The 21,090-nt window shown below is 43.1% G+C and overlaps 1 protein-coding gene across 3 annotated transcripts in view; it reads left to right on the top strand.

The window, feature by feature from the left end:
- The window catches only part of FECH (ferrochelatase), a 37,500-nt gene extending 17,719 nt beyond the window's left edge, over positions 1-19,781 (top strand). For 2 of the 3 annotated variants that reach the window (XM_060613953.3, XM_060613955.3), the window contains 7 exons: positions 3,058-3,192; positions 6,484-6,590; positions 9,873-9,971; positions 13,691-13,798; positions 14,230-14,394; positions 17,716-17,775; positions 18,255-19,781. In XM_060613953.3, coding sequence (XP_060469936.1) covers positions 3,058-3,192; positions 6,484-6,590; positions 9,873-9,971; positions 13,691-13,798; positions 14,230-14,394; positions 17,716-17,775; positions 18,255-18,389 — 809 coding nt within the window. In that variant the 3' untranslated portion in view covers positions 18,390-19,781. Of the gene's footprint in view, positions 1-3,057; positions 3,193-6,483; positions 6,591-9,872; positions 9,972-13,690; positions 13,799-14,229; positions 14,395-14,821; positions 16,082-17,715; positions 17,776-18,254 lie in introns of those variants that run through there. The other variant, XM_060613954.3, reaches the window with a different exon arrangement.
- The last annotated feature ends 1,309 nt before the right edge of the window (positions 19,782-21,090 follow it).

Below are 21,090 nucleotides of genomic sequence, written 5' to 3'. Positions count from 1 at the left end.
TTTTTTCTTTTCCTGGGTCTCACCAAAGACTGTTTGCTGGGCAGTGGCTCCAAGGGTGGACTAGGCTGGGCCAGTGAGTCGTGTGTTTTGGTCTCACCAGAGCAGATGCGCCCCCTGCCAGCTGTGTTGGTTAACATCCGTAGGCTATTTCTGTCCCTGTGCTCCTGCCGGTGACCTCCAGCTGCGGTGTGAAACCCATCCCAACTGGCGAGGGATCTTTGGGAGACATTTGTTCTTTCCTCGGGACAGGCCTGGTCAGAGAGGGAGCACAATGCCACTTGCCTACAGTCCGCTTGTGCAGGCCATCTTCAGTGAACAGTTTAGCCAGTCTTATCTGTTCCTTCCAGAGTATTTTACTCACCCTCACTTCAGAGTGAGGCCACCACCCTGCCTTTATCTGCAAGGGTGTCCCCTCCACCTCTCTTGTCTGCAACGAACTCCCAGGCTCCAGGCATTGAGGCTGCAGCTTTTGGAAGGTGAAAAGAGAATGCCAGAAGCTGGTTGGCCTGTAGCCTTGGAGGATCTTATGGTAGAAATCTAATAATAGTATTAGCTGAAAGTAGATTAGAAAGGAAATTCCACTTCAGCCTCAGCTTAGATGCCCCAGAGCTCCTTAGAGATGGGCTCGATATGGGGTGCCTAGGTGGCTCAGTCGGTTGAACGTCCGACTTCAGCTCGGGTTGTGATCTCATGGTTTGTGAGTTTGAGCCCCACATCAGGCTCTGTGCTGACAGCTCAGAGCCTGGAGCCTGTTTCAGATTCTGTGTCTCCCTCTCTCTCTGTTCCTCCCCTGCTCACGTTCTATCTCTCAAAAGTAAATAAATATTAAAAACCAAAACAAAACAAAAGAAATGGGCTTGATAGTGTGAACGTTGGCAGTTTTAGGATGAACCACATAATGCTCTCATTTGGAGTTTGCTTACGGAGTCGTGCCCTCTGGTGTGTTTCAACTGCAGTTCACCATTTTAGGCAACAGAACGTAAACTTGGTGGCCTAGAAAGGACAGACAGCTGAATATGATTCTGCTTATACCCCCTCCTTCCTCTTTTTGCGGTGCCCAGCCAGAGAATGTTGGACCAGCCATCCTTCCATGTGCGCACGTACTTCTCCCTCCCACCGTCTGCTCCCGTCCTTGGGAACTTGCGCCATCGGCTGCCGGTTCCCCGTGTCCAGTCACTGTGGAATGTTTTATACAGATAGGTGAACAACGGGCGGTTCTCTTTTCCTTCACTTCAACCGGAATGTTTCTCTTTTCCTTCTTGGGGCAGTTTAGTGTCCTGTGCTTAGTGGCAGCCGCTGCTAATGCTTGGACAGTAGCATCATCTTGGTTCTGTTATTATTTAATGTTTATGTAGTGTATTCTCAGTATCCTCTCTGAGTGTGAGTTGGGCGTTATCCTATGAAATGACAGGTAATGTGAGGAAACTTTCAGTTTTATGATTTTATAAATGCCTAAGAAATTGTGTGGCGGTGGGTACTTTAAAAAAAATTTTTTTTTAATGTTTATTCTTGAGAGAGAGAGAGAGAGAGCGTGAACAGGGGAGGGACAGAGAGGGAGAAAGAATCTGAAGCAGGCTCTGGGCTCTGAGCTGTCAGCTCTATGTGGGGCTCGAACCTACGAACCGTGAGATCATGACCTGAGCTGAGGTCGGACACTTAACCGACTGAGCCACCCAGGAACCCCTTGTGGTGGATACTTTTAAGATACAGGACAAAAAGATGGAGAAGGACAAAGGAGGGACAGGAGAAGGTGTTTGTAAGGAACACAGGGGAAGGAGTGCAAAGCTGTGCACTGAGTTGGGCTGTTTAAGTGCTCGGAACATTTATTTCAAATCTGAATCAGTGCCCCCAGTTGTGTGTGTGTGTGTGTGTGTGTGTTTCAAAATATTTATTTTGAGAGAGAGAAAGCGAGCATGTGAGCAGGGGTGGGGCAGAGACAGAGAGAGAAAATCCCAAGCAGTCTCCATGCTGTCAGAGCAGAGCTCCATGCAGGGCTCGAACTCACGAGCCTGAGATCATGACCTGAGCTGAAACCAAGTGTCAGATAGTTAACTGACTGAGCCACCCAGGTTTTTTAACCCAGTTAAAAAAAAAATGTTTATGTATTTATTTTGAAAGAGAAAGAGAGCAATAGTGAGTGCAGGTGCAGAAGGGAGAGAGAGAGAAAGAGAGAGAGAGAGAGAGAGCGAGAGAGAGAATCCCGAGCAGTCTCTGCTGTCAGCCCAGAGCCCAACATGGGGCTCCATCTCATGAACCAAGCACAAGATCATGACTTGAGCCAAAATCCAGAGTCAGATGCTTAACCGACTGAGCCACCCAGGCGCCCCCTCAGTGCCTCCAGTTTAAGCTTTGTTGTTGGGTTTCCTTAATCTATTAAATGAGGAGAATCATTTCAGTCATTTGTTATCCACGCATTTCTGTTGGGTATCCCAGAGCTTAACTGGGCGACCTGGAATCTGAGGGAGCAGGAAGAGGGAACCGCGGGTGGTGGAAACAGGCTGGGGGGCATGGAAGGGGGTAGGCTCTGGAGTTGGGGAGACCCACATTAAATTTCAGCTCAACCACCTGTGAGGTGTGACTTTGGATAGGTTCATGAACCCCTGAGAGTTTCAGTTTCCTTATCTGAAAAATGGGGTGTAAGTGAAAGAAAAAATACAAGCAAAGCCTCCATCAGTGTCTGGTATGTAAGAGGAGGCTGCACCTCAGGAATAAGTGTCAGTTCTTCCTTCCTTTGAGTCTCTCTTATCTCAGCCAAGAGCAGAGAATAAGGAACAGAAGCTTGAATTTTAAAAACTGCCGTGCTAATTAAGTAAAGGGGTGTGTTTGTGGCGGGATGGGGGGTGGGGGAGTTGATCCCAGAAAATAGTGATTAAAAGTCCACGCACTAGCTGAAGACTGGATAAGATCCAAGGAATATTCGAAACTTACCCACATTATCAGCCTCAGAGGAAATTAGGTTAACTGTCCTTTGTTCCGGGCTTTGCATTACGTTTGGCGACTCCAAGGAATCTATATAAAGATTAATACTTTCTCCTCTCCACACATGCTTTCTAATAGCCCCTCACAAATACTATATTGGATTCCGGTATGTCCATCCTTTAACAGAAGAAGCAATTGAAGAGATGGAGAGGGACGGGATCGAAAGGGCTGTTGCCTTCACGCAGTATCCACAATACAGCTGCTCGACCACAGGTGAGCCTTCCCCTTGGCGGCGGGACGGTGGGTAGGGATGGCCCCGGCAGTGGTAGCCGGGGGACCTGGGTGCGGAAGGAAAGGATAAAGCCTTTTCAATTTGGATGGCAAATCCAGCCCGTCTGCTTTAAACACGAGAGTTCAGGTCAGTCCATTTGAAATCTCATGGTCCATCTGTCCCCTGAGTTATGGGCCAGTCGGCCGGGAATTACAAACGGTGGGTGGGAGGCGGTCTGCTGCTGGTCCTTCAGTGCAGTTGTGTAATGGATCAGCGATGAACCTTAAGCCGCTTTCTATGTTTTCGTAATAAACCTTACTTTGATGGCAACCCTAGTATTCCTATTAACGTAACAAAGGTGATGGCTGCTTCCATTTTGAAAGTGGAGGTGCCCAGGTAGCACTAGAGATATTGGTGTGTGTTTGCGTTAAGCTTCATTTGTGGGCTGACTTACTGGTTAAACCAAAGCCCAGCCCGAGGTGCCCTTTGTAAACTTCTGTCCGCGTTCTAAACTTTGGAAAATATTACCGTGTGTTGCTTACTATGTATTTAGCTGGAGCTGGAGAAAATAATCATGTGTTCTCTTCTCTGTATCATTGGTAATAGGTAAAGCTTCTTACTGTTGCCCACAAATACATTTGTTTGCCTTCTGTTTCAAGGATGGGGATCAGCATATTTTTACTCCCAGATTGCTTTTGGATGTTGGTGCATCTTATTTCTATAACTGTAAAGAAAAACAAAAGGCTGTTGGAGGAAATATTCAAAAGCTGTTGTGTGCCTTAAATGTTTGTTCAGAGCCCCTATGAAAATGCCTGAGTTTTCAGACACCCTCAAGAGTTTGAGTTGTGACTTCTTTTGGAAATATACCTCTACAACTTAAAATGTCTGGTAACATGTTATTGGATAATGAATCAGATTTTATAAATTTCTAAGCATACTTTTGCGTTGCTTTAAAAAATATACCTCAAATGTAGATGTCTGCTCTAAAAATCAGACAAGTTAAGAAGATGATTATTTATATGACAGAGGATTGACTACGGGTTTCATTTCACAGCTGACTCTACCAGTATGTTTCAGGTGTTGGTGAGTTTTACTGGTACATCTCTTGCGAGAGGGCAGGTACATTTCACTTCTGAGACGCGAAAGCTCTTAGAAAGCACATCCATTCTTTGAGACCACGAGAGTGTTGTTTACCCGTTGTGTCATTTAGACACACACATTGTTGGGGCACAGCCAGTATAGGCTATGTATCAATCACATACAATTGTTTTGGTTCTGTTTTCCGCTTAATTACTACTTCTGCTAGTTTAGCAAATGTTTCTGAGTGGCCCTGAAGAACTAATGTGGCTTCCAGAAGTCCTTTTGTGGCTTCAGAAGTCTTGAAAATGATATTCACCTGTAAAATGTGGCCTGCAGTATGAATGTGATGGTGACTTCTCCAGGATTTCTGGAGAGATTGTTTTTGAGCCTGCAGCAGACTCAATTTGGATTTATCTGACTCGCTGTATTCCAGAATGGAACTCATTTATCTTTCTGAAAATTAAGTTTTAGGCTAAGTGTACATTTGATTTAAATATGGCTGTATCTTGGCCAGTATTTTATTTTATTTTATTTTATTTTATTTTATTCTTATTTTTTATGTTTTTATTTATTTTGAGAGAGAGGAAGAGTGTGAGCAGGGGAGGGGCGGAGGAAGAAGGAGAGAGAGAATCTTAAGCAGACTCCATGCTCAGCATGGAGCCTGACGTGGGACTTGATCCCACGACCCCTGGGATCATGACCTGAGACGAAATCAAGAGGCCGACACTTAACCCGATTGAGCCACCCAGGCACCCTACCAGCTGGTATTTTAACATGGAGACATATCAGATTCACAGTCCTCGTAGTTAACAGAAACCAGAGGATGGGTATTGGGAAGCAAGGAAACGCTTTGGAACATTTGCCCTATGTTAAGATTGAGGAAGAGGCTCTGTGTTAGGGTGAGTTGCATAGGATTAGCCTTAGCCCCAGCGCCAGCTCCACTAGGCCAAGAAAATGTTGAATTGTGTGGGTACCACCTGCCTTCCTTCAGTCTTTGAGTTTTTGTGATTTTGACCTCTTGGTTAAAAAGACAAGTTTTGGGGTGCCTGGGGTGGCTCAGGCGGTTAAATGTCCGACTTCGGCTCAGGTCATGATCTCACGGTCTGTGAGTTTGAGCCCCACGTCGGGCTCTGTGCTGACAGCTCAGAGTCTGGAGCCTGCTTCGGATTCTGTGTCTTCTCTCTCTCTCTATGCCCCTCCCCCACTCTCACTGTCTCTCTCTCTCTCTCTCTCTCTCTCTCTGTCTCAAAAATAAGTAAACACTAAAAAAAAAATTTAAAAAAGACAAGTTTTGTTAGAGTACTTGTAAGGAGTTGGTCTCCATTTAACTTACTCTGGGAAATGATGAAAATCTTGTAGAAGCAGGTAGAAATAAAGAATGCTCACATAAACCTTAACAGTCTGCTCTCAATAAGATAGTATTCTTATCAACAAGTCATTTAGGGGCACCTGGGTGGCTCAGTCCACTAAGTGTCCAACTCTTGATCTCAGCCCAGGTCTGAATCTCATGGTCGTGAGTTCAAGCTTTGTATTGGGCTCCACACTGGGTGTGAATCTACTTAAAAAAAAAAAAAAAAAAGAACCCAAGTCACTTTAAAAGATGGCTGTAAAGCTTTTATTGTAACATAGAAAATATGAATCACATCATATTAAGTAAAAATATCCTAAGTACTCGGGATACAAAATTGCATACATACTAAAATGACAACTTTGTGAAACAAAATAGCTATAAAGGAAAGTAACTAGAAAGAACTATGCTGGAGTAAAATGATGAGTGTATTAGCATGCTGGGTCATGGCCAGTTTCTTTTTTCCTTTCTTCCCTACCTCCTACATTTCCTGCTGGGGTTGATTACCTTCATAATGTGTGTGTGTGTGTCGGGGTGGGGTGGGGGAATTAACATGCTTTTGGTTGTTACAACTGGTCTCTGCAAATAGCGACTGCTCATATTTCATAAATACTCTGCTGTCGTGTTTCTCACTAGAAATGGCCTCACTGGTCTTTGAAAAGCCATTGAAATTGATTGCTTTTTAGTGATCTCCATTTGCAGGGTAGTTAAATCTATATGCATTTTAGAGCATTGAAATAACTGCGATTAGACTGATTCAGTATAGAAGCAGTTACCTATCTTGACCTTACTGCCTTCCCTAGTCTGTTCTTTATTTTCACTATAATCAACGCACATCTACTACGTGGTCCCCTGTTTGTTTCAGGCAGCAGCTTGAATGCCATTTACAGATACTATAGTGAAATGGGAAGGAGGCCTGCGATGAAGTGGAGCACAATTGACAGGTGGCCCACACACCCCCTCCTCATTCAGGTAAGCCAGCCCCTGCCAGCAGCTTCTGTCAGCCCAGCTTCCAGCGTGGGTCAGGGTCTGGTCCCTGCCTCGTTTGTGGCGTCCCTCTGAGCCTCACCGTTCTTTTGCTTAAATGGTGTGCTGGGATTAAAACACAGTATTAGAGTCTTCGTTTATTATGACAAGAGAAAATAATTATAAAGGTTTAAAGGTTAGAGTCTTTCCTTTCTTCACATTAACAGTGTTAGTTCCAAACTGTAGCAGAATTGTGTCCTGAGTTTTGTGTTTCCCAATAACCAGGACATTAAAGGTTATACGAAGTGTTTCCGTTAATTTACATAACTGGGTGACCAAGAGATCCTGTATTTTCTAAAGCCTTTAAAATGACAAAATGTTTGAAAATTTTTTAAAGGTACTAAATCTACACATTCTGACATGAAAGTAGATTTAACATTTCAATTGAGAAAGTCATGTATTAGAAGAAATTTCACATTTTGCCTACACAATTATATTTCCATCAACAGGTGCTTGATTTTTGGAGAATCAGTTAAAACTATAATTCAGAAGCCAATAGCTTTGAATTGGTGTTATTATATCCTTTTTTGCCATTTGTACAAGAGTAGTATTGGTAATTACCCTAAAACGTACGAATATAGTTTTTTTCTGTCCAAGGACGCTTCTGCCTGTGAGTTAGTTTAGGTAGGAGACATATTAAGTGATTCGGGTTTCATCCAGTCTGTTTCACTCTGTGGACATTCTGTGGAAAGATCCCAGGTTAACATCTTTTTTAAAAGCCTGGAGTCGCTTAAAATCTCTACCACTAGATGGTGCTAGACATTGTTTAAAAGCAGGCCTGCTCTTCCCCTGGAGCAGGCCAGGTTCCTTGGGCACCAAGGTGATGTCAGGGGTTAACACTTAGATTGAAAAACAGTTTTAAGTGCAAATGAAAAGAAGGTGCCTTCCCTTAGAGAGAGGTGTGGTTGTGGTCTCAGTGCCCTTTGCTGTACTGCTGGGTCCAGATAGCCCCGTATGCTCTATTTTGCTCCCGGAGGCCTGTGGGTGGGAATGAGGGGTTTCAGGTCAGCACCGACATGTGGTAGCAGAGAACGGAGGGATCTGCACAGCATCTGCCTGCCCTGATCGAGTGAGTAATTAGATTTGCATTAAAATTCAGCCCTTTGAAAAGGGGGGAAGCAGAAAGATGGAAAGGTCTCTTAACTGAGGAAGTCTCCCTTCACAAAATGAAAGGGAATTTTAGAGGTATTTATCTGCCCTCCTAGATGGTGTGATTGAAGGCTCTGAGAGCCGCCTGCCTCTTTCATTCTGCAGAGAGATCGCACATCGAAAATACCGCAGATGGATTTGGGATGATTTAAGTAGCACTTCGGCTGGCCCATGGCTCCTCAGTTTTGACGGTGTTAGCGTCTGTTGTAAGCCGTAACAAATTGTGTTTCTACTTGTAGTTCTGTGAGCTGAGAGAAGGAAAAATACTAAGATTTTTGGGAAGTGGAAGTTTATAGATAGGCTTGATTCTTAACATTATGTAAATGACACAAGGAGATTTGCTATCCAGCAGAAACTTTAAAAAAAGTCAAAGCCTCAACTAATTTGAAACTAAAAATAAAGTTAAAAACTAACACTAAAAATACTCTTACTCTACGTTTCTACCTGTTATAGGTAGTAATTACTTGAAGCAGTCTTTTTACTACTGTTATCTCTAATATTGCTGTTTATCTAGCTGCTGGGGTAATTGGAGTAAACACATATTCTAGTCTCCTATGTAAACTTGACAGTGGGCCTCCTTACCTAGGTCACTGTCCCTCTAAACATGATCCTTTCTGAACGTCCTTAGTGTCCAAACACTGCAAAAACCACTGGTTTTGTGTATGTCTAATCTTACTACATTTACTCTGTAGATAAATTACAAATTTTGAAAAGGAAACTCTCTAGGCACCTTCTTGTACCTTAGCGCATTTATTTACCAAACTTTGAGCGTTTGGGAAGGTTAATAGTATCTCAGTATTGATTAGGGAATTTATGTGCCCTTCTTATGGTATTAGCCATTGATATGTCAAAATACCAACACAGGCAAATGTACGCGGTCCTGGTAAATCGTCCTTTATAATTTTTTAAAAACCGTTGTATTTGGAAATCAGTTTAAACATGCAGAAAAGTTACAAGACTAAGTATAGTACAGAACTCTACTCTTTGCCTAGATTCACGGATTATTAACACTTATTCCACTCGCCAGCATTTGCATCCTCTGTGTGTGTGCATGTGTGTGCATATATACGTGTTTTTTCCCCGAACCTTTTGAGAGTAACTTACATCTATAAAATCACCCTTTCCATCGAAATAGCAGGAATAGTCTCTTCTGTAACTGTGACACAATATTCAGCCTCAGTAAGTTTAACATTGATACTTAAATTTATCTAATCTGCACTCATATTCCAGTTTTGTCAATTGACCCATTAATGTCCTTTGTAGCATTTGCTTTATGAGTTAAATGACAAGGAATGATTAAAGCGCGAGATGAAAGAAAGCCTCTTCAGATCGGGTATTTCAGCACCTATTGATGTAAATCGGAAAGAGCCAACTAGACGGAGGGAATTAACTGGTCTGGTGGACAGAGATTTGGAGGCGGAGGCGGGCCTGCCTTGTAGCCCAGGTCCCGCAGATGTGACTGAATGGGCCCCCACGTCGGCCGCCTCTTCCCCCCTCTGTGAATTTAATGAGTCGTACAACCTCTCGTCTGTTGTTATGAAGGTCGTTATGAAGATTGACTTAGCGAGGATGCTGGGCTCAGAAGGAAAAGGTCGTAAAAATAGAATAGTATTTTCTTATTCCTCTACTATTTCTGTCTAATGTGTTTTAATGTGATAGGCCTGAAAGCCAAACTAAGGAAGATTTAGAAAGACCCCGTAAGCTGTTTTCCTGCTAACCGAGCAAATGAGAGATCTTAAAACAACTTCTTCCCATCTGTGTTTCCTTTCCATCTGGAAGTGTGCCCTGTTCCTCCCGAGGGGAAGCAGATCCAGAGCGTTCATTTTCAGTGAGCCATTAGCGAGCTTTAGAAGTTTCCCATCAAATTCCCTAGGCCCCTGAAACCGTTACGAGCCATTTTGATGATGAACCACGGCAAGAGGAGGCTGTACTGTTGGCAATTTTTTAAAAAGAGAGTTCCAGTTTTTGAGGGTTGCCATGAAATTTCTTGTTGTACCTCTCATTTCAAAAATATTTTCTTTTCCTTCCATTTCTTTCTTCCCAACTCCTTCTGACCCTCCTTTCTTGCTGCTCCCGCAGTGCTTTGCAGACCACATCGTGAAAGAACTGGACCACTTTCCACCTGAGAAGAGGAGTGAGGTGGTCATTCTCTTTTCTGCTCACTCACTGCCCATGTCTGTAAGTAAGAACGTTTTGTTGGATGACCTAGCGGTAGAGGATTTCTGAATGCGTAAACGGGACCCACCTTCCAGAACATCCTGAGCCCAGTGCAAGGACGAGTTCTAAAATCTCAGACTTCACCTAGGTGCTACCTGTAACTAGACTCATTCCTGGAAACCGAATAATAATTCATTCAAATTATAATGTTGTGAATAAATATTGTCTTATGAAACCTCTTTAAACGATAACTTGGCGGTGGGTTGTAGAGGAGTTTTCCTATACGTGAACAGGCGGAGCAGGTAGAGGAAGGCTGCTGTTACCTGCCCCGTTGGAGGAGCGCACCCGATTTTCAGTCAGTATCTTGCACTGAAGAGCCTCCGTTCACACTCCGTCCTGTTCTTTTGTCAAGACTTGACAGGGGCTGTTTGAACTCCAGGAAATGATTACAGTTTCTAATTTGCTGAGACCAGAGCCCACGTTTTAGCGAGTGAGTATGGCGTGTATCGAGTGGTCATCTGGTTATTCCCCAGTTTATCACGCTGCGCCGGGTGTTCTCGAAAATACCGCCTGTGTGCCTGAGCTGTCACCCGTTTGCCGATGAGAACGATGGAGCCAGTGCGCTGCAGGGTATAGAGATGTGCGTGGAATGAGCGGCCAGTTTCATCAGCTCAGAACTATCACTGTGCCCTAAGCACATTGCTTTCAAAGCCAGAGAGGCGAAGAATTACGTCTTCGTAGGTGTTAAGGGTTTAACTCCAGAGTTAATGGAGTTAACCCCAGTGCCTGGGGCCACCCCTCTAATCTGTCTTTACTGCCACCTGGTGGTCACGGGGGTCGAGCCCTGACAGCTCTCCCCCTCCTGCGTTCAACGGAGCAGGTGCCGGTGCAGCTGGAGGAGGCTCGGGAGTATGTTCCTCCCTTCTGGAAGCCTGCCTGTTTTACTCTAACAAGTTCATACTCTCTCTTCTGGTATCACGCAAAGCCTCTTCGTGTGCCCCTCCGGCCGCATCCTTTTCACAACTGTCCTAGGTGTGATGGGGCCGTGTCTGACGTGCCGGACGGAAGCTCTTGGGCTGGAGGGGGTGAGGTGGGGCGGGGGTGGGGGGGGGGGGAAGGAAGCACGTTTTTTCACGTGAACGATTCCAGGTGCTGCCTTCCCTTCCCTCAGTCACTCCCCCATCCTTCCCTCCGGGCCCGGGCACCCTGTTGCCAGGCTTCTCTGCTGCGCGGGTTCCCGTGTGGGACCGGGCTGTGCCATGAAGTCGCGAGGATGAGGGAGGGTGGGGAAGACGGGGACTGTCAAGGAAGCAGACTGTTCTAGCAGGCTTCTCTTTTCCCCTGTACTTGCTGCTGCTCACCCTTCCTTCTTGATGACTTTTCAAAGACTTACTATTTGGAAGTAATTTTGGACTTACAGAAAAGTTGAAAAATAGTACAGAGGGTTCATGGGTATATTTATAGACATATATATATATATATATACATATACACACACGTATATACATATATGCATACATATACACACACATACACCCTTCCCTTTGCGTCTCCTCATGCCAGCATCTGCACAACCGCAGTTCGGTGACCCAGACTGGGACCCTAACGGCGGTGCACTGCTGTGAGCCAGGGGCCAGGCTTTCTCAGGCTTCAGCATCGTGTCACGTTGTTATGTCTCCTCGGGAGCCCCCAGTCCCTGACAGTCTTCACGCTTTTCTTGTCTTTTGTGACCTTGATATTTTTGAAGAGTGACTTCGTGGAATGTCAGTTATTTTGCATCTGGATATGTCTGGCATTTTCTTTTTTTTTTTTTCTTTTAATTTTTTTTTTTTTATAATTTACATCCAAATTAGTTAGCATATAGTGCAACAATGATTTCAGGAGTAGATTCCTTAGTGCCCCTTCCCCATTTAGCCCATCCCCCCCCAAACCCCTCCAGTAGCCCTCTGTTTATTCTCCATATTTAAGTCTCTTATGTTTCTGTCCCCCTTCCTGTTTTTATATTATTTTTGCTTCCATTCCCTTGTGTTCATCTGTTTTGTATCTTAAAGTCCTCATATGAGATTTTTGTCTTTCTCTGACTAATTTCACTTAGCATAATACCCTCTAGTTCCAAGCACTTAGTTGCAAATGGCAAGATTTCATTCTTTTTGATTGCCGAGTAATACTCCATTGTATATATATCCCACATCTTCTTTATCCACTCATCATCGATGGACATTTGGGCTCTTTCCATACTTTGGCTATTGTCGATAGTGCTGCTATAAACATGGGGGTGCATGTGTCCCTTCGAAACAGCACACCTGAATCCCGTGGATAAATGCCTAGTAGTGCGATTGCTGGGTCGTAGGGTAGTTCTATTTTTGGTTTTTTGAGGAACCTCCATACTGTTTTCCGGAGTGGCTGCACTAGCTTGCATTCCCACGTCTGGCATTTTCTCACGATTAGGTTGAGGTTATGTAGTACGGGGAAGAACACTCCATGCTGATTGGTCCTTCTCAGTGCATTGTATTTGGGCACATGATAATAACACGTCTTACTACTGGTGATGTGATCCTTGGCCTTTTGTCTGACTTGGTACCTGCTGGGTTTGTACATAGTAAAGTTACTCTTTTTCTCTCTGTAATTTAAAATATCTTAGGTGAGATAATTTGAGACTAGGCAAATGCTTTCTTTTTCCTAGACCTTTGCTCACTAATTTTAGCATCCTTCAATAGATCTTGCCTATAGTGATTATTTCTATGTTGTTCTAATGGCGACTTTATATTTCCCTCATTCATTCTGCATTTAGGTTTCTAATGCTAATGGCTTTTTAACTAACTTTTGGTAATATCATAAAATAGTTTATCCAGATTTCACTTCAACAGTATTTATTGAGCACTGTTCTATCGACTGTATTCTAAGTACTGTTTTATCCACTGTCTATCCATTGTCGTAGGATATGGGAATGAACAAAATAGACAAAAATCTTTGTCCCCAGAGAGTGGGGGTGGGGGACAGATAATAACCATATTACAGAAAAAAAATAGTATGTTATGTCAGAAGGTAATAAGTATTGTGCGAATAAATAATATTTAGTTAGATAGTATATAATAAATATTATTAAATAAAGCAGTATAAGGGGTTGTGGAGTCAGTACACAGCTAAATGTTAAAGCAGTAAAAATAAAATTCCTATTGAACATTTTCAAAAGTATTAACAAGCTGTTGTGTCAGGACCAGTTATCAGATGCTTGCTGTGCACAAAACATTTGCCTTCAGTCCGTTGCTGTGGGGAAAGTGGGAAAAAAGGAATTTGAAGGTATAGGTCATATTCTCGAGGAGCCTGGTGTGTGAACCCATGAGCTGCTTCTCTCTTCTGTCTTACTCCACCAGCATTTGCCCCTTCTGTGAAGCTGGTGCCGTGGATTCCACAGGTCCAGACGCCGTCCACACAATATTCTCGATTCCCGCTTTCCGTATTCCAGATGGGGAAACCGAAAGACCCATCCTCCCTCGTTAGACATCAATCTCCTACGAATAACAGAGAACATAGAATTTGACATATTCCTAGCTACTTAGAGAGGAGTGAATGCGGTGTTCTCCTTTGGCCCATGAGGAAATAGACCCGAGGAAGTTTGGCAATTGAGTGCAGAAGACAGTGGGGAAGGTCCCCGGCTTACACGGTCACACCGCACAGTCCAAGGCTCTTGGACCCCTTCGCAGTGTTGGCGACTGAACACCCATGTGTCTCTGCTGCAGGTGGTCAACAGAGGGGATCCCTATCCTCAGGAGGTGGGCGCCACTGTGCAGAGAGTCATGGATAAGCTGGGTTACTCCAACCCTTACCGACTGGTTTGGCAGTCCAAGGTAGGTGGCTTCCATACGTTTACAGTCAGCTTTTCTGGGGACATCTATTTTAGGACTTAGTTACGAAATGATTAGATTTGGCTCTTTCACATATGCAGAATGTTCTATCACCTGGTGGTTCACCATGAGCAGAAGGAACTCTGCAGGCAGGTCAAATGGAGGGGAAGTCAAGCAACTAGTTGAATTTCATTGATTTAATGTATTATTTGCTTTTAGTTGTAATGGCAGAAATTGTTATTTATTTATATTATGCCAACTTCTAGAAGGATTTGAGCTTAACAGAGAAATAGCAAAACCCACTAATGCGAATGTCAAGCGTGGCCCTCACTCTCAGCAGCGTGCAGGTGTGCGTCCAGGGCGGTGGGCTGTGGCGTGTCACAGACACGGGGCAGAAAGGGGTCCCTGTGTGTGTTCATTCTCCTTTCTCACAGGTTGGTCCAATGCCCTGGCTGGGCCCTCAAACAGACGAGACCATCAAAGGGCTTTGTGAGAGGGGGAGAAAGAACATTCTTTTGGTCCCGATAGCGTTTACCAGCGATCACATTGAAACGCTGTACGAACTGGACATCGAGTACTCTCAAGTTCTGGCTAACGAGGTAAATGTGATTATTGGTTCCATTTGTAAGTTGTGATTTGTTTTGGAAGGAAACTTTCTCTGCAACGATATAATTGCATCATTCAAAAATACCGTCCGGTGGTTATCGGAGAGCAGGTGGGTGGGCGGTGAGCCAAGTAAGGGAAGGGGACTGAAGAGTACAGGCTCATCTTGACGAGCACTGAGGCACACATAGAATTGTTGAGTCACTGTACTGTAAACCCAAAACGAATATAACGCTGTATGTTAACCATACTGGAATTAGAAAAAGATTTTGAAGGGATAAAATAATATGTTCTTTGATAGATATGTTTGCCTGTACCGTGGCCTCATTGTTCCAAATAACATTTAAATTGAGTTCGTCTGAACACATTGAGTTAATTCCACGTCAGCAGAGAGGAAGCGCTTTTGTGCCTTTGTGAACCCAGGTGCCGAGCCGTGACCGGGAGCAACATCATTTTATCTAGTTGGAGACACTGTATGTCACCTGGAAGTACTAAAGCTACATTTTCTTAAGACAGAATAATTGGACTTCTCACCAGTTTGGAGGAAAAGAATTGTACTGTGTTAGCATTCCTCTGGGCCTAATAGTGCCCTCTACTTGGGGTTTTACACGGTTTCTTGTTGGATTTTGTCATTTAGGAGAAGACCATTGAATGAACACTGAAGCAGAGTGTGTTGTCATTTCCTTGACTTCTTTGATACACTCAATTAGCCGTTTGCTACCGTGTTGTGATCAATCTGATTATTGAAATAAAGCCTACCGTCCTTAGTGTCTTATAATGTAAGATGGATGTGAGTTCTCATTCACAGTGGAGACGAACTTCCTGTTGCCCCATCTCATGACTGCGGGGGGCCGGCCCGAAACCGGAATCCAGTATATAGCATTGTTTCTATGGGGACTGTGGAAGCTCTGGGACCCCAGAAGCCCTCACCCCGCCGCCCCATCTTCTGCCAGAATTCCCGGCCCTGGTCATCCCCATGCGTGCTCGATGGAGGCCTGGCCTCAGAGGCTACCTCACTCTCTCTGGGACTGAGAATGGGTGGCACGCACGGGACAGGGTGCGAGCGGCTTGGAGAGAGCTTTAGCCGGCACGTAACCCCACGGGGTTCTGTTTATGCACGCTGGTCATCAAATGTTGAGGAAGTTGGAGGGTGTCAGTAGTTCTGATACAGAAATGATGGGAAAGCGGTTGCAGCATTGTCTGTGGACGTCATGTAATGGTGCCTTCTGTATCCCACCGTGACCTTGGCTGGTCGTGAGCTTCCTAAAGAGACTTACGTGCAAATATAGTTCGTACCAGTGTGTTCGGAAAATAAGTTTTTGTATTGCATGATAATTCACAGTTGTTAACATTACTAAACCGAGATTATTCCTTAGTAATCAAATGGATTATTAGTGATGAATAGATTATCCATAGAATAAAGAAGACCATCTAGCTACAGTTTACTTCATTGTTTTGATGGGAGAATATGCTGTGTTTAAAACAACTTTCTTTAGGGGCACCTGGGTGGCTCAGTCGGTTAAGCGTCCGACTTCGGCTCAGGTCATGATCTCATGGTCCATGAGTTCGAGCCCCGCGTCAGGCTCTGTGCTGACAGCTCAGAGCCTGGAGCCTGCTTCGGGTTCTGTGTCTCCCTCTCTCCCTGCCCCTCCCCCGTTCATGCTCTGTCTCTCTCTCTCTCTCTCTGTCAAAAATAAATAAACATTAAAAAAAAATTTTAAACAACTTTCTTTAAAAAGTAGTTTGAATTTTTCCCCCAAGATGAAATTACTGCTTATCGATAATAAAAATAATAAAGAACCCAGACAATTTAGAGGAGCATCACATTGAGAGTAGAGCTCACTCAGAATCTTACCCCTGAGAGATAGTAAGTTAATATTTTAATAAAATCAAGTCCCCTTTTTTCTCTAAATGTATGTGTACTTTAAGAAAAATGGTATTCTCCTACATGTTTAACAAAAATGGTATTTTATTCATACTGTTTTGTAATCTTTTTCTTAAAAATATGTTACAGACCCAAGTCAATAAATGTAGTTAGATCTGTATAATTATTTTTAACAAATCCTTGATCAGTATGCATCAGTATGTTTCCAACTTTGTATTTTCCTAAACTGCTCTGTAATAAACATCATTTCCTTTTTACTTTTCCAATTATTTTCTTAGATAAAATTCCTAGAAATGGAATTTAAATGGTGGTAGATATTTTACTGGGTTGCCCTACAGAGTTGTATCCTGTAACTGTCACATGAACAGTGTTAAAGACCACTGCCAGTATTGGTTTTCCTGCAGTTACTGACTTCTACATGAAGTTTAAAAAATAATTTTTTTTTCAACGTTTTATTTATTTTTGAGACAGAGAGAGCATGAACGGGGCAGGGGCAGAGAGAGAGGGAGACACAGAATCGGAAGCAGGCTCCAGGCTCCCAGCCATCAGCCCAGAGCCCGATGTGGGGCTCGAACTCACGGACCGCAAGATCGTGACCTGAGCTGAAGTCGGACGCTTAACCGACTGAGCAACCCAGGCGCCCCTCTACATGAAGTTTTAGAATACAGTCTCTTTTTAAGTTGAGAACCATGTGTTTGCTGATCTCACCATTTTCCCTTGTCAGTTGAAGTTCACTTAAACGATAAAGCAACAGAAAAGCCATCTGCATTTTAGAAAGAAGATTTTGACTACCTGAGTGAACAATAATTAGATGTTTCTTAATTATTTGGGGGGATAATCAACTGGGTATTTTGGGGGAGGGAAGCAAGGATGATAGTGAAACAGTCCTCAGGTTTTATTTTGGATTTTTCTGTGTAAGAATATATTTAAAAACCCAACTCTGCATTGGATCCCATCTAGGTTCACCAGACATTAAATTAATTTACCTCTTTTGGCAATTGGAATCAAAACAGGCATAAAGATTTATTTAATTAAAGCAACATTCTGCTTAGGTAGAGTCTGTAAAAGTACGCATTAGAAAGGTAGATTAAAAAAAAAGAATGGTAAGCAGATTTGAATGACTTGAGAATTCTGTCAAATATAGCCTCGAAAACGGTTTGGAAACTAAGCACTTCTGGGAAGGTAATAGGGTGGGGGAAGGAATAGAAACTGAGAGCAATTTTATGATAACAGAGGTGAAAATCAACATCTGTGTCTGGTCCCGTGGCTGTTTTCATTTCTGAGCAGTCTGGGACCACTTTGGAAGTAAGACTTTAAGTTGTGTATGTATCTATGTCTGTTTACTTACTATGTCTGTAGCGGTTTCTTTAAAAAAAAAAAAAGGAAAATAAAATGTGTATGTGGTTTTCCCTCTTTTTCTCATTTGATTCAGTGTGGAGTTGAAAACATCAGAAGAGCAGAGTCTCTTAATGGAAATCCATTGTTCTCCAAGGTATCTATACTGTTGCAACCATTTTCGTAGAACATATCGGAGAGTAATCCTCTGAGAAGCTCTTACAGAATATTGGTTTTCTCACATATTAGAACATTTTGAGTTCCAATTAATTACAAAAATAAAATCGAATTCCTTATGCTCTTGCTCCTTTTTCGTTTAGATAACCCCGATTTTCTTATTTTCTACCCACCTATAACTATGTCTGATTTAAGATCTGCCTTTCAGAGACCAGATTTAGCAGGTGGGGTAAGAGGATTTTCTTCTCTAAAATCTCTATCTTAACTTTTGTCTAAGCCGAGGATCCTTAGGAAACGAAGATATTATAGAATCCAGTTCAAAGTAGCCATAACTCAGACGAAAAGAAACCCCCAGCCATAGTGATTATCTGGGCAGATGGGAGGGGGAGGGAGACGCGTGGGGAGAGAGCAGACTTGATGCTTCTGAGGAATCTTTGCTTCTTGTCGCCCGTCTTCCAGGCCCTGGCCGATTTGGTGCTGTCACACATCCAGTCAAACGAGCTGTGCTCCAAGCAGTTGACTCTGAGTTGTCCGCTCTGTGTAAATCCTGTCTGCAGGGAGACTAAATCCTTCTTCACCAGCCAGCAGCTGTGACCCCAGCCAGAGGACCCCGTGGGATTAGGCAAATGCCCAACCCCCAGATACCTCCATTGTGGAGGAGATGTATTCAGAGATCAGGGAAGAAAGTTACATTGGTATCTGTACCGCCTTTGGGCACAAATTGTGTGATTTCTTGAGGAACAGAGTCTGAAATCCTTATTGGGGTTTTCTATTTTTATATACTAATACAGGAAGCATTTATATCCCCCCTCCCTGGGTAAAGTTACCGGTTTGGAATGTCCACTGGGCTATTTAAAAACTAAGTTTTAAAAATTTATCTTAATAGATGCACACATATTTTAAATACCGATTTGGGGTTTATTGGTCAAAAAACCTGCATGGGTGATTAATGGAGAGTCCCCTCTGTGGGCTGTCAGTGTGAATGAGATCTGTTTACAGTCTTGTGCATATAGTTGTCTTGTTTTTTAAGTGAACAGACTTGACTGAAGGAAATATAATTTGAAAAGGAACTGTTACCTAATCTTTCTCTAAGCCCATGGGTTACAGAAGGCCAGTAATGAGGCAGGATGGTCACCTATAATGGCTGCTTTTTCAGCAATTAATGGTGATGTCCCCATTAACTGGTCATTGTGGTACTTACGTGTGAACCTCACTTTTCTCACCATAAAACCAAATCGAGTACAGATTCCAAAAGTGCGTTAAGATTCCCCAGGCACACAAGGCTAATAAACCTGTAGAAATCCAGCATGGGTCATACTTGCCTGGTGAGGATCTGCAGTGTCACAGGAAAGGGGGCTCTCACTGCTTCCCGTCCCCAAGGACTGTGATGCCGGGAAATACTAACAATGGGCTTCATCTCTAAAGCTGTCCCAGAACCTGGTGAAACTTTACATGGAGCATCTTCTTTATTTTGCTTGAATGCCTTCTTTCTGCCCGTTTGTTTGAAGAATTACTTTATAAAGTCGGCTGTTTTGTAATCTTGAATTCTTTCTTAATTTATAATTTTTACCATGAAAATGATGTAACCCTGCTCTTGGAAATTTGAAAAATAGAGGGAAAAAAATCACTCTAATGCAACAGCAATTAATCATATTCTTCTATCTCATGCCAGTCTTTTCCTGTGGATATTTTTAATGCCATTGTAACCTTGAATTTGTGAGTGAAAAGTTGTTCTAAAAATGTAGAAATAATGTAAGATCAGAATCTGATCTCCTTTACTTGGATTTAAATGGATTAAAAAATCTCTGATGGATCCGTAATGAATTTGTAATGATTACCTTCTCTTTCGTCCAAGCTCGAAAACTTTGTTCTTCAAAAGAGCATGTCTTTGATGTTTTTAAAGCCAGTTCATAAAGTGGAAGTATTAGAAGAATCATAGATCTCCTATATTCAGGATTTACTGTGCTAATAAATATTATCACATCATTAAGGTGTTAACTATTTGATTCATGCTCTCTGTTAAATCAAAACTAATGCAAGTTCATTAATAATCAAACTTATTAAATAGGAGGAATTTAGTTTGTAATACAAGGAAAGAAACATGCCATCCATTTTAGTTCATAATTTTCCCAGTCTGATAACAGCTATGAAATTTGAGTAATGTGCTGCTTTTTTTTTTTTTTTTCCAAATTGGTTTTCCTATTGGCAGATTGTGTTTCCAGAGAAAGGTACAAGGCGGAGATAGTTGGCTGTTTCTGTGAGCTCTTGGGGGATTAGTTTCAAGGTAGACTGAGTCCCACAGTGAAGGCAATTCTCTGGGTTAGTGAAGGCGGGTTAGGCTTGCAGCCATTCCCCGTGCTTCAGTCATGCGGAGGGCCTGCTTCAGCCAAATACATATTATTATGGAGATGTTACAGGAAACTGCAGCTCTGGAGCTCTTGCTAGGGTATCTGAAACCCCTCGTTTGCTAAGGAAGCTTCTGAATCAACAGTGACTGGGCTGTCTGGAATAATATCCTTGATTCTGAGGGAGACCAGCCCGGCTTTTGTAGTGACAGACAAAGGGCGAGTTATTGGGATCACTGCCCAGGGCATTTGTTGTCCTGAGGAGTGTTACCTTTGACTGTTCTTAACCAAAGATGGGCGAGGATCATACTCAAGGGGAGCATTTAGTAGGACAAAATCAACGATTGCTCGTGGCAGAGCTAATAGCCTTTGAGAAGGGTTATCCTATTTGCCAACTTTGAAATATACACGTTTGCCCTGGTAATTAGCAGTGAGCTGCTGGCAGCCAGGCAGACCTGGCTTTAACTGATGAATCAGCCTGTACAGGAAACTTGCAGGGGCTGTGACGCTGAGCCGGTTCAGCTTGGCCCGGGTCCTTGTAAGGCCCAGCTCCCTGTATGGATAGCACAGAAGGAAGGAACTCTTCTAAAGGATATGCATTCTGGAACTACTTGCCTTTTTTAAATTAAAAGAAATGTTTGCATTCAAAGAATATTTACCTCATATCTGGAGAAATGAAACTCAACGTTAAAAGCCCTTTAAATGTGTATCAGTGATGCGGGGGGGGGGGGGGGGCACCTGGGTGACTCAGTTGGTAGAGCATTCAGTGCTTGTTCTCAGGGTCATGAGTTCAAGCCCCACATGGGAAGTGGAGCCCACTTAAAAAAATGTGTACCGGTGACTTTTTGGTGCTGACTAAATAGTAACTACTCACGACTTCCTGATAGTACCTCAGAGTACACATCCTTGCTCAGTAAATCCATGAACAGAATGTAACATTTCTCTAGGAT

Source organism: Panthera onca, chromosome D3, assembly GCF_046562875.1.
Source record: "Panthera onca isolate mPanOnc1 chromosome D3, mPanOnc1 haplotype 2, whole genome shotgun sequence".
Classification (NCBI taxonomy): Eukaryota; Metazoa; Chordata; class Mammalia; order Carnivora; family Felidae; genus Panthera; species Panthera onca.
The sequence above is the reverse complement of the archived record's forward strand: the minus strand, read 5'-3'. Positions and strand labels throughout refer to the sequence as shown.